Here is a 13969-nt window from a genome sequence, read left to right as displayed (position 1 = left end):
TTTGGCAGTCAAGGAGTGTGTGTGAAAAATTTGGCATGGATGGGGGCAACGGTTGTGGAGATATGAGCAGGGCAAAAGTGTGACTGACGGACTGACGGACTGACTGACGCACAGACAGCCCGGGGAGGTTTTGGTAGTAAATGCGACCTACGGTCGCAATTATATGGACAATTATCCATAAAAAGGTTGGATAATTGGATAATTGTTTTGATGTGAAAGAAAAAAATATACATATACATACAATATATATATATAATATATATATATATATATATGTACAGTATAGGCTATGGACGGTCGTAATTGGTTGGAAATATTACATTTTGATGTGGTGTCATAATTAAACTTAATGTTGATAATATGGCACACTGACTATCAAGAATTCGAAAACTTGACACTCAAAAAGGTTGCCGACCCCTGCTCTAGGTATTTTCGTTTCGACATTGTTTATTCAGGGAAGGCCAATTGGGAGCGAGCTCTCTTTTCCAATTCGGGTGGTATTAGAATGTGGCCACCAGTGCTAGGGCTTTTTATGTCTATGCTTTCCCAACTCCTGTAGACAGAGCAAAAGAAGCCCTGCCCCTATGGGGCGAGGCTTCCCCATCTTTCCCCATCTGCTGTGCAGTTAGATATCTTGCCTCATGCTTCAGGAATTGTAAAGTTGAAAGGCTTTGACAGCGTGGGAAAAAGAACATGACGTGGCTGAAATCCCCACGAGAGGAATGAATGTAGTGCAGTGAAAGCTAGTGTGACAGAGGAGATCTTCTTTCTTGAAATTTTGCCCAAAGCCTAAGAAGGCCTTCCCGGAGGTGTGCTAGGAAATGTAGATGTCCCAGTCCTGTCGACCATCACATAACTGTCGATCGTTTTCTGGGGTGATTATTCTCTCAATAACCTTTTCGATTAATCGAATGATCAAGAGGCACATTAAAATGGTTTTATCGTTGTTTGTATAAATCAAAAACAAAAAAATAGTCAGATTCATCTTTAAGCCCCGTTTTATACCTTTTCATACAACGGTGTCTTCGCAAATTATTTGATAAAAATACATTCTTTTTCATCATTAATTTAATCTATTAGATAGATTAACTGTTTGCACCCATGCATCAAGGCATGCCCCACATGTGTGACACAGTCAGGAATATTATCTCTGTGTCATGTTTTCAGGATGGAAGTGGTGTCCAGAGTCGATGGGAGCTGATCCACACGGCCTTGGAGGGAGAGTTCAAAAGTTCTCTGGACGTTAGGGTGAGGCAATGGAGCTTATGGTCCATGGGCCATACGAGTTGTCGGTATCAAAAAGGTGGCAAAGGTTACCATGCATCTATACTATAATTTTGCGAATGTCTGTCTGAGTGAGTGTCTGTCTGTCTGAGTGTCTGTCTGTCACAGTGTTTCTCCTCAGTGGCTGGAGCAATTGATCTGAAATCGCATCACCATTAGCATATGAACACACCTGACATAACTGTGAAGCCCGTTTGTCACTTTCACAAATCATATGCTGTATATTAGCATTTTTATGGTGTAACTACTATCTATTCTGCATCTAGCATGAGGCATATCTATTCTGCATCTAGCATGGGGCAACATGTTTAACCAGCTCTGTGTGTGTGTGTGTGTGTGTGTGTGTGTGTGTGTGTGTGTGCGTGTGCGTGTGCGTGTGCGTGTGTGTGTGTGTGTGTGGGTGTGGGTGGGCGGGGGGGGGGGGGGGGGTGTTGGCTGGCCCTCTTTCAGATGTTGTCATGTAGATCGGTACACAGTATCTCTGTAGCCTTTAAACGAAACGGGTATTTCTTACATTGATGCTCCTACATATTATCATGCAAGCACCAGAAAGTTACTTTCCATCCCTCATATACTGTGTGCACAGTGCACACCCCATAACCCACACACTGCACATCATTTCGGAGCTCATATCTTTGAACGGGTAAGGACTAGTTTTATAAAAGCTCTATATCTGTAGATTATATTTTGGTATGATAACCCTTTCTTAGACACAGCTAAGTTGGTGTTATCAGCCGCTAGATTTGTTGTCCCATTAACTTTACATTACAGGGAAAAAAAGCAAAATATTAATCTGCTTTAAGTAGCATATGAGGGGTCAAACTAGGGGGTTTTCATGATGCTGAATCCATTGCAAGCATCTGTTTTGCACAAAAAATATTCCTTGGGCTAAAAACTGTCCCACAAGACTATGGTTTAGTGATGAAAAGTGATGAGTCATCACTTTTCACACTTTTGTGGGGGCTGTTTTAGCCCCAGGAATGTTTTTCGTGCAAAACAGATGCTTGCAATGGATTCAGCATCATGAAAACCCCCCTAGTTTGACCCCTCTTATGCTACTTAAAGCAGATTAATTTTTAGATTTTCTTTCCTGTAATGTAAAGTTAATGGGACACCAACTCTAGCGGCTGATAACACCAATTTAGCTGTGTCTAAGAAAGGGTTATCATACCAACATATAATCTACAGATATAGAGCTTTTCAAAAATGCATGGTAACCTTTGCCACCTTTTTGATACCGACAACTCGTATGGCCCATGGACTATTATGGGGGATGTTGTACGGGGGTGGGCAGGGGTGTGGCACCAAATTCTGGGCCCTGGGTACAAGGATTCACTGCGGGCCCCCCATGAATGTTCTTCATTATTTTGTACTTTAACTATTGAAAAATAGCAGATATACAAGCTGACAGCATGGCCCCAAGCTGTGAGCTTGTAGATCTGCTATTTTGGAAAGATCTTGAAAAGTTTTCCAAAATGTTTTTTGAAAAACGTATTTTTCTATGTCAGTGGTGCTCAAACCTTTTCATGTCAAGTACCCACACAATGATGTGTATTTGGCCACGGACCCCCATCTCAAAGTCTTTAGTTGCAGGGATCCCCCAGAAGCAAAATTTGAGTTACAAATGTTCGCTTAAAAAATACATATATTCAAAGATTTGCACACATTTTCACGACTTTTCAAAAATAGCAGATCTACAAGCTTCTACAACCATCCTTAGGTCATCAAAGCATGTGTTGGTATTGATGTAATAGGGCGTTCATCTACTTTTAGTGCTACTGTATCTGCATGTTTTAGCGATCTGTCAAGACAGATTCAAGGAAACCAAAAAAACAATTCCACAAACAACCACAGGGTGGCAGAGTTTGTCACAGGTCTGTTTGAGCTATAATGGATTAATGCTGTTTGCCTTTATACTAGGCTGTCATTAATCTGAACGATGATAATGATTAGGCTTGAAACTACTGATTAATCAAATAATCAAGTATTGCAGTTTTTTCATTTACATTTTTATATATCAAAGAATCCATTCACCACATAAGCTCTGTTTTAGAGGGACACATCGGTGTTGTACAAACATAGTGCAAATTGCCGTTCTACAAACTCACAGCCTGTCGCAACACAAAGTGTTGTATGGTTGTAGATCTGATATTTCTTGAAAACTTTGCCTAATCACGTGCAGAGGATAGGGCTTGATTTTTAATAGAGTATTTTATTAAATGACAGATTATTTTGTATAATTCATTAACCTGATTAGTTCTATTAACTGTTGCACCCCTAATGACGATGATGACACAGAGATAACTCCACTATGAATATTGAAATGTTACTCTTCACATGCAGGATGCCATACTGAGATACAACACAGCGCACGCAAAGAAATGGGACTTCACTGCGCTGAATCTGCTTTGCACAGAGGTAAGCTGCACACCTCAGCTTGAATACTTTTTGAATAATTAATTATTTTTAAAAGCAAGTACTCCAGTAATTTTATCTCGAGTCCAAATTTGACCGAGCAACTTTCACTTGTGGTTGAGTAGTTTTTGACCGGGGGACAGGGGGTCCGCGAACCCTAGGGGGTCCTCAGAGTTACTACAGGGGGTCCTCCAAATCTTTGTGTGATAGAAACTTTTTTCTCCTTTTTTATTTTGACCACTTGAACCCTAACATCCATATTCTGAGAACTGTAGCCAAAAATAGCAGATCTACAAGCTTGTTGATCGGCTATTTTCGGCAAAGAGGTTTGGTGTAGAGGGGAAAAAGAGCAGACTAAGTACAGAATGAAGGGTCAAGTTTATTATGTGTTGAATATTCAAGTGGTTAAATATCTGAAAACAAAAATGTACATGAATCCAAAATACACTGATGATTGTACTGTCAAGTTTATGAAACTATATGGAATCTATGAAAAAGGTTGTGGGGGTCCCTGCTAGGGGTGTCTTCTAAAAATCGACGAATCGACGCGTCGTTTTAAGCCCCGGGAATCGACGCCAATTGTTTGAGTCGAAGCGAAAATATATATTTTTTTATATCACCAGTTATAGCCTACTACTGCCAGTACTGCGGTGCACTGCTGGACTGGTGTGGTCATGTACTTCCAATGAGAAGTAGCAATTGGCGAACAGTTATTTATTGTCTCGCACCAGCGTCGGGTTGAAAGTGAGACGGAACGGCCAGAACGGTTCAGAACCGCCGCTTCGTTAAAACATTCAGAGCCGGTGGGACAGTGTTCCGTTAAGAGGAGGAAGCACGCTGTCAAAATCCCATATTAAATAACCTGCCACAGCACAAACGCGCGTCCACGAAGTAGTAAACAATCTTCTAAAGTCAAATTAACATACACAAGTGTAGGCTACAAGTTACATTTTCTAATTAAAGTGCTTCTGAATTGTTCCAGTGTTGTAATCCATGATGAATGATTGTGTTTCGCTGTGTTTGCGTCCATGACATGTCCACACTGCTGGCTCAAGCGGGAGCTGTGCCTCCACCTGTTTATGATCAGTTTCTGAAATTAATCCGTTCTCGTCTCGACACTGACTCATTACTCTGTCAGTGCTCTGTGGACTGGATCCCATCGTTCATTTAAAAGAGCCGTTCAAGAGAGCGGAATCGTTCGCGAATGTCTCATCTCTACTGCACGCTGCAGACAGTGCAGAGAGACGGGGCAGAGTTGAAACAGCGGAGATGTTTTATTTGTTTTAACGCTGTATTATAACTCTATGGTTGTACACTGCTATGCAGATAACATTTGTGCTCGCGCACCGATATCACCGAAAACACTGTGTATTCAATTCATCTCTTAATGTATTATTCTATTATGTTGACGTGGTTTAAAGCAACACTTTTTTTTTTTTTTTTTTACACAAAGTAGACTATAAAACGATTCGTCGACGCGTCGGATTAACCCCCGCGACTCGAATCGACTTCATAAATCCTGTGTCGAAGACAGCCCTAGTCCCTGCTTCATCTCTCTCTCAACTAAGGGGTCCTTGGTCTGAAAACATTGAAGACCCCTGACCTAGGCTATACTTTGACTCAAGTATGGGGGTTGAGTACTTTGTTCCACCACTGTATACCAGGCTGCTGCTAATGCTATTGAAGGTAGTGTATGTATGTATGGACGGACACCGGAAATTCAGAAACATAATTGACTTAATGTATGTAACATTAACAAGCCTCAACAAGCATGTTAATACAATATAACTTAGATTGTGTCAAAGGTCACATTTCACCTCCTAGACACAGGATCTGGTACAAGATTCAATGTATCCCCTGAGCAAGCAAGCTCTATAGGCTCAGTGGTAAAAATGGCAGTACTAAAAAACAATAAACATATTGTTAAAAAAAAAAGAAAAATGGCAGTACTTGCAGGCAAGTTACATAGAGCTTTTAAGCTCTATATTCTGATAGTAATAACTTTGTGTCTTCATAAAATATATATTTTTTGGCAGGTTCCCAATTGAATCCAATCCGGAAAGAGTACCTGATTATCTGCTTAAAGTTTAGTGTTCCATTTCCAGTTTTGTTTGCTAATTTCTATGTGTCCGATTTCACATGTTTATCCTGTATACTTTATGAGTTCTCTCTGCTAATTGGATGAAATAGGTATCCCGACCCGAGAGCTGGAGAGACTGAGCCATCCCCGTTACTGAACAAACACGCTATATAGATAGGATTATTGGATATGTCACATGTTTGGGGTATTTTTTGTCTACTTGGGCTTTTGAGAGCATACAAGACAGTTTTTAAGTTGCTTGATTCAGTATTTACAGTACAAAGCTGATATTAATTTGATCAGAAACGCCCGCTGTCTTATATAAACCATTGCAACTTCCTCATCCTCCATCTCTTCTTACTCTTCCTCCTACCTCCCCCCTCTCCTTCCCTCCCTATCGTGATCTCTCTCTCTCTCTCTCTCTCTCTCGGTCTCCCGGTCTCTATATCTCTCTCTCTCGCCCACGCTGTACTCGGCCGTCTCTTGAAGATCCAGTGTAATGGCATGAAATTCAATCAGGACAGAGAAGGAGGGGGGGGGCACAGCACTCTGATAACCACAGAAATGTTTGGGGTCGGGCTGTGACCGTCATCAGATCTGATGAAGGTCGTCCCGTCTGAAATGTCATGAAGGCTTTTTTATGGCGTGTGGCGTCATAGACTGGCCACATGGAGTCTTTTATGGCGTGTGGCATCTAGGGCTGTCACAATTATTACATAATCGTCTAATCGCAATTATTTGACATAATCCCAAATATTTTGTGATAATCGTCAAAATCGTTTACATATTGAAAAATGTTTATATATGTTCAAACATTTACAAAATTGTGGAAATAGCAGATCTACAAGCTCACAACGCGTCGCGATGTGACACGTTGTGAGCTTGTGAGCTTGTGGGCTTGCTAGTTCCACTATTATTGTTCTTTTTAAAGTGTAAAGTTGTCAAATATGTCAGTCATTTCTTTGTATATTTAGGTTATGTGTCATAACTGCCATGTACAACTTCGAGGCTTACAAGCCAAACAGAAATGTAATTGTCAACGACAAAAACACAATTAAATCGTTAATCACAATTATTTGAGTGACAATTAATCGTCATGAAAAATGTCATAATCGTGACAGCCCTACGTGTGGCGTCATATGGACTGGCTGTGAAATAAAGCCAATCAAAGAGTGGCCACACGAAGTTCCACATCATATCCATTTTAGCAATAATATTTTTGAGCGGTGCTCCTGGAATGAGCTAAGCTCCAACATCTGGCTTTGTCCGGGACGTGAAGCGTGGTCTACTACATCTGGCCACAAGCTTCACTCAGAGAACTGGCCGGAAATCCCTCATTCATTTCAATGAAGTTGCTTGCTCAGTGCACATGGTCCCTATAGCATATTTTGATGCCAAACTATGCTTTTGTACTTTGGGGTCCGCTCAATATCCCAACGGGCCGCTGTTCCGACACTATCGTCGGCAGGTTAGTTACTCGTCACGGTTACTGAGGTTAAGTTTAGGGTTAGGGTTAGAGTTGGGGTTAGTTTTAGTGTAGGTCTGTAGGAATACCAGCCCGTCGGAACACTGATGCGGACCCTTGTACCTTTTCTCAAGTACGTTTTTACTACCGGACTTTTTACTAGTTTTATTGATAGTACAATATTTGAGTACTTTTTCCATAAATCGTCTTGATCTCGCCTCCCTCCTTCTTGATGTTCTGCTACATTTAAAGGAGTAGTTCAGGTGTTGTGCAACCAAAGAGCACAGATCTACAAGCTAACATTATTGTGAGCTTTTGTAGATTGCCTATTTTCGGTAACCTGACTCCGCCAGATGGTGGCAGCATTGCATACATGATGCACGTACATCTGGACTCGCTCAGGTAAAACCGATGTGGGAGGCGGGCCATTTTTTCAAGTTATTTAGCAGGTGATTGGATGGGGCCGTCTGTCTATCACAGTCTGGGAGTGCCAACTCCAACCACTCATATTGGCCTGTCTGCATGACATTACACCCAGAATCCGCCTCCTGGGTTTCTGTGGTCTGCAGTTAGACTATTGGCTCAGAGCCGCTCAGAGCTGCTCAGAGCCCGCCCATAGAGGTAATAGAGCCCGGCCGTAGCTGCCACTGATTGGTCCGGACAGGGACTTTACACTGATATTAACTCTCCTTGAGCGAGTCAAGATGGTCTGGTGAAGTCGGGTTATATTTTCGGTGCATGACCCGAGTAGAACTAACTAAGTATAACTTAGGCATTGCGGTTGGCGCAAATAAATAAATAAATACATCTTTATTATTTAATTTGCCATAAATGTTTGAATGCATCCGTTCTTGTGCCTATAAGCACATTTATTAGTTGGCTTTTCAGTTGGATTATTTCAGTTGGATTAGGCTTATCTCTGACATGAATATTCATTGTTTGAATCTGTTAATTAAAAATGAAACATTGCAAACATCGGCCCTGTGGTTCTCAACCAGTGGTCCGGGGACCACCAGTGGTCCCTGGGGGGGTTACAGGTGGTCCCCAGCTAAATGATGGAGAGTTGGTAACCTAATGGACCATTATAGAGTTTTAAGTGTTTGTGCTCTCAAGAGTTAAATTGTTGGGTTAGGGTTAAGTCTATACAATTTAATAATAAAATGACTAATCTTTTTTTTAAATAGACAATCTACCAGGTCACAACACGTCGTCACAATGCGGCTTGTTGTGAGCCGGTAAATACGTTATTTACGAATACTATAAAATAGGGCTTAAAGAGATATTTAACATGTTTGGGGTTGTTTTATCATCTACTCAAGCTTTTGTGACACGATTCAGTATTTAGATTTGATATTCATTTTAGCAGACATGCCCCCTTCCTATACAAATCCATTGGCACTTCCAACTCCATTTTAACGATGATAGATTCATCGAAAACACCCGTCCTTGGTTCTGGTGACTGATATTGTCCTTATACGTGAGGGACCATGCTTTTTATTTTTTTAATTGTTGAGACTCGAAGTCTCAACAATCGCCCAACGTGGTCAAAATGTCTACCTTTTTAACCAAGTAAGTAATGCGCGCGCGGGTTCCCTGTTGTTGGCCTTTGGCGTTCACACCATGACCTCACATGAGCCCGTCAGTGTCAGCCTGGCCTTGCTAAACGGCTGAGCAGTTGAGGGAGAATTAGTGGATCCTCGCTCAAGGCCATGAGTGGACAAACGGTAGCACTAGCAGCCCGCTGATGCAAACGCACTACCGCTCTCCCCCCCCATGGAAGGAGCCTGCACTTTCCTGATGGCCTTACTTAGCATCCTTATAGATTTAATGGGCCCTCTTAATTAAATTGGATTGAGCTGTAAAAATGGCTCAGGCAGCTATTGATCCAGCAAGCTCTCTGCCTTACTGGGGAGGAATTATTTCAAAGAAAGGGAGGGAGGGAGGCAGGGGGATGTACCGGCCACGGAAGCAAACTCCCGACATTGCCCGTGCAATTAGCAGAAGAAGAACGGCGGACAAAGATCTGGCTCGACGATCCATCTGCGAGTGGGATCGTAATCAGCATAACGTACTTCTCGGAGAGCTCCATTACAAGAATCATTTCATTCTCAGAATGGCTTTAACCCGTCCGTGAACTTTCCCCCGGCTAGATTCTGTAACGGACCCGACCCGCCACCACACACCGTGACTAAATGCAAGTCACCCAAATTAGGTCTCGTTTTAGAAATTGATTTTGTGTCCATGCAAAGGGTGTGGCAGGTTGTCACTGTAGACGGTTATACATGGGCGGTTTACCGACACACAGAGGTACATGAGTGGCCTCTAAGGAGTAGGAGATAATCTGTTACAAGTAAAAGTTCAGCGCGCATACTTACTTGGTTAAAAAAGGTACACATTTTGACCACGTTGGATGAATGTTGAGACTTTGAGTCGTCATAAGATTTGTGCACTTAACCACCTATAGTAAGCCAGTGGTTTTTCAAGCCTTTTCATGTCAAGGTCCATTATTTATTCTGCATTTGAGCAACAGACCACCATTTTTGATGAGATTTGGCTTCTCGGATTTGATGAGATTTAGCCTTACACTCTCAAGAGTTAAAGATCTATAAGGGTTCATTTGGTTACCAACTCTCCATCATTTAGCTGGGGACCACCTGGAGCCCCCTCAATGACTACTGGTGGTCCCCGGACCAATGGTTGAAAACCACTGACTTAAGCCATATATATACTGTATATATAGGTAGACAGATAGCCGAAAATGCCAAATAGCAGACCTACAAGCTCAAGGCATTGTGAGCTTGTAGGTCTGCAATGTACATGTCTTCAAATAGAAGTAGCTTATCTGCTATTTTGGCATAATTTCCCGATACTGTACACATTTCATCAAAGAAATAAAGTAATGGTCAATATATGGACCAATATATCGTCACTGTCCGGCAAAAACCTCTCCAAGTTTCAAATGTGTACGTTTTTTGGTGAAGTAAAGCCCTGCTTCACCTCGCACAAGACTAGTGAAAATAGCCGATCTACAAGCACACAGCGCCTCGCGGCGCTAGGCGTCGTGTGCTTGTAGATCGGCTATTTTCGCTAGTTCAACTCATTTTTAAAATGATAAATACACAACGAACGGTTTTGGACATACAAGGTTTCCACCCAACAACAACGATATGGACCAAACCAATGTCTTGGACGGGCTCTGATTCCCCAGGTCTGACAGTAATGTATCGTCTCTGTCGGGTGGAAACCTCATATGTCCAAAACTGTTACTTTTCAGGATTCAAGGATTCAAAAAACGACCAGCAAGTCTTGATGTTTTTGTGTGATGCTATATAGTATGATCAAGTTGGGCTTTAATTTACGACGAAAAAACACAAAAAAGATAACATATTTTGGAGATAAGAGGTTTCTGCTCGGACAGCCAGCGGTGATATATTCTATCAATACAAAGTTGTTGTAGTCGTCTGTAAGTGGCGTTCTCAGCCAAACAGGCCTTATTAAATCCAGAGAGGAGCATTTGTGCAGAGCGAGGGTAATTGTCAAGATGTGGCTTAGAGCCCGATGGCCCCGGTCCCCTGATGATTGACACTGCAGGTGGTGTGTGTGTGTGTGTGTAGGAGGGGGGGATCCAAATTAGGGCTTGTCCGTAAATTGTCTTACTGTGTCTCCACTCCCAAATGAAAGTGTCACTGTGTCGCCTTCTGATGAATGTCACAACTCTGAGCCTCTGCCGGAGCACCACGCAATGCAGCTGGCTCATATTCACATACTGTATGAAACACTCTCTTAAATGTAGCCTGCTGCACGCACTACACACACACACACACACACACACACACACACACACACACACACACACACACACACACACACACACACACACACACAGTCTCCTTATATCATACAAAGATAACCAGTAAGACGCCTCAGGGCAACAAGCGACCTCGCCGGGCAAGGTCGCACCATGTCTTGGCCATCTGGTCAAAGGGATTTGGTTCCCCTGGCATCACAGGGATCTCCATATATGGCAATAAAAGGGATTTGGTTCCCCTGACATCACAGTGATTATATAAATTGGCATTCACAGATATGGGCTTAATATTGATGACATCAGTGATCTCCATATATGGGCATAAAAGTGATTTTGTTCCCCTGGCATCACAGGGATCTCCATATATGGGGCTTTTAAGCCGTGACATCATTTTGTAGGCAGAGGAGAACTCTGCCCCCAGAGCATTTTCTGTCCCTCGCTATTTCAACAGATCCGAGACAAAAATAACGACAAAAGTATAATTCTAACACTTTCCTTTCAACAACAAAGAGAAGAAAAATTTGTAAATAGTAAAAATAGTAAAAAAAATCACGGAAACTGGGGGCAGAAATTCTCCTCTGCCTACAAAATGATGTCATACTTAACAGCCCCGATTTGGTTCCCATGAAATCACAGTGATGTCAGAGTGTGATGTCAGAGCATGAGAGTCAACAAAAAAGACAATCGTTACCAAATCCCTTTTATGCCCATATATGGAGTTCCCTGATGTCCACATAGTATAAGTACTGCCATATACTGTGGTAAAAAATACTTTTACAAAATTTGAAATTAAGCTATAATTGCCTACTATTTTATCAACTTAAGCCCTATTTTATACTTTCCTAAGTAGGCAATCTATTGGTTCTTTTCGAAGGTTTTTGGAAATGTTTTAAAAAACCCTTTATTGACATGCAAAATACAGAAGTCAGGTTGAAATTGATTCCATACAGACTGTCCTCCTGGACTAAACTGACTGTCATTCACTCTGGTTTGATATGTTGGTGTCGTGAGTATAACATGCGTGTGTGGATGGGTGGGTGTAGCCCCGCGTGTCACTCCTGTAGCTGGTTGCATTAAGCCACGTGAAGAGGGTCTTATTTCAGCGCCCCCCCCTCCTGCCCCCATCACCCACCACCATCCATTACCCCCAGAGGAGCGCTTTATGATGCCTGCCAGCTCATTACTTCTGACAGCGTTTAGTCAGGCCTGCTCTGCAGTCATATAAATGCCCCGTGGCCAAATTACCCGCCAAAGACTTCCTGTTCGAAAAAATCTAAAGCCAGCCAGCCCTTGCCTCTCTCCCTCCCTCGCCCCACTCTCTACCGTGATTGGCCATTTGCATTTGCTTCCAGAAAGCCCATTTAATCAAGGCGATGCTTTGCCCGGCTAACCTTGATGGAATAAGGCAAGGTGATTGATGACGCTGGCATTCGGAAGCCGATACGTTCATATAAGTGATTGCGTAGTAAATCTGGTGGGCCCTATGATGGAATAACTGGGTGTTTATCCCCGTGAAACCGGGGAAGCGTCCGTGTCGTTTTAGATTGTTTTAGAGTTGGCTATTCACTAGTAAGACGCCTCAGGGCGACAAGCGACATCGCCCTAAAGGGCGAGGTCGTGCCACAGTGATGTGGACATCAGGGTGTGGACATCAGGGATCTATCTCTTCTCTATATATGGGCATAAAAGGGATTTGTTCCCCTGGCATCACAAGGATCTCTCTAACAGGGCATCATTAATATTGATGACATCAGGGAACTCCATATATGGGCATAAAAGGGATTCTGTTAGTGTGATCACAGTGATGTCAGAGCGGCAAACCCATTCTGGTAGAGTGGTTCCCCTGACATCAGAGTAACATTGTGATGTCACTGTGGTTCCGCGGCCAAATATATATCAATTTGGGGCTGCTTGGCACGAAAGAGGTTGAGGACGATTGATTTACAATTTATAATTTTTAGGCCTTCAAACCAACAGTGAGCGAGAGGTAAACGCAAGTAGGCCTGTCACAATTATTTTGACATAATCGTCATAAACGTTTCCATCTTGAAATTCTTTCATATATTGTCAAACATTTAAAAAAATAGTGGAAATGGCATATCTACGAGCTCACAACGTGTCGCGATACGTATAAAGTTATCAAATATGTCAGTAATGTCTTTGTATATTTAGGTTATGTGTCATATCTGCCATGTGCAACTTCAAAGCCTAAAAGCCAAACAGAAATGTAATTGAATGTCAACGACAAAATCACAATTAAATTGTTAATCGCAATTATTTGAGTGACAATTAATCGTCATGTAAAATGTCATAATCGTGACAGCCCTTAACGAAGGCATCTTGTAAAATGGTCTCGGGCCTTGTTGGGTTATTTTAGAGGGAATCTCTGGATGGTTGCTGAGCTAAGCTTTGTAGGCTGGCAGCCAGTATGTATGGATGCTCCTGCTTGCAGCGTCGAGCTTCAGAGGATTGATGGGATTTTCTTCTTTTTTTTTCTTCCGTTGTTCTGTAACAACTTTCTGTGTCGTGACTGGACCTGGCCGCTGCTGCTTGCTGCTGCTACTTCTTCCCCTAGTGAACGTTTAAGCACTCAATACTTTTAATATTTACTCCTCTACAAGCAGGAGTAGCTCAGTCAAATGTGGGCTTGAGTTAAAGTAGTGGAGTCCTTGCTTTAACAATACACTTGAGTATTAAAGGAGTAGTTCACACCCAAAATGAGTTTTTTTACATTGATTACTCATGCTATGGAGACTTGAGTTCAATAATATTTTTGAATTTTTGTTGCATTCCTAAGACAATAATGTTATTACAATAAATGTACCCCTAACCCATTGATTCGAGATTGGGACCAAATGCATTTGGGTCCCCATCCGGAATCAATGGGGGTAAATTGACTAAAATCAATTTTTTGTCT

The 13969-nt window shown here is 42.1% G+C and overlaps 1 protein-coding gene across 1 annotated transcript in view; it reads left to right on the top strand.

Moving 5' to 3' along the window:
- Positions 1 to 13969, top strand: part of LOC308297663 (poly(ADP-ribose) glycohydrolase-like) — a 116700-nt gene that overhangs the window by 12487 nt on the left and 90244 nt on the right. The window contains exons 6-7 of the mRNA XM_080741195.1: positions 1168 to 1248; positions 3628 to 3702. Of these exons, the coding sequence (XP_080597321.1) occupies positions 1168 to 1248; positions 3628 to 3702 (156 nt within the window). The remainder of the gene's footprint in view (positions 1 to 1167; positions 1249 to 3627; positions 3703 to 13969) is intronic.

Source organism: Nannobrachium achirus (assembly GCF_963921795.1).
Source record: "Nannobrachium achirus genome assembly, chromosome: 13".
Lineage (NCBI taxonomy): Eukaryota > Metazoa > Chordata > Actinopteri > Myctophiformes > Myctophidae > Nannobrachium > Nannobrachium achirus.
This window is presented reverse-complemented; position numbering and strand designations above follow the sequence as displayed.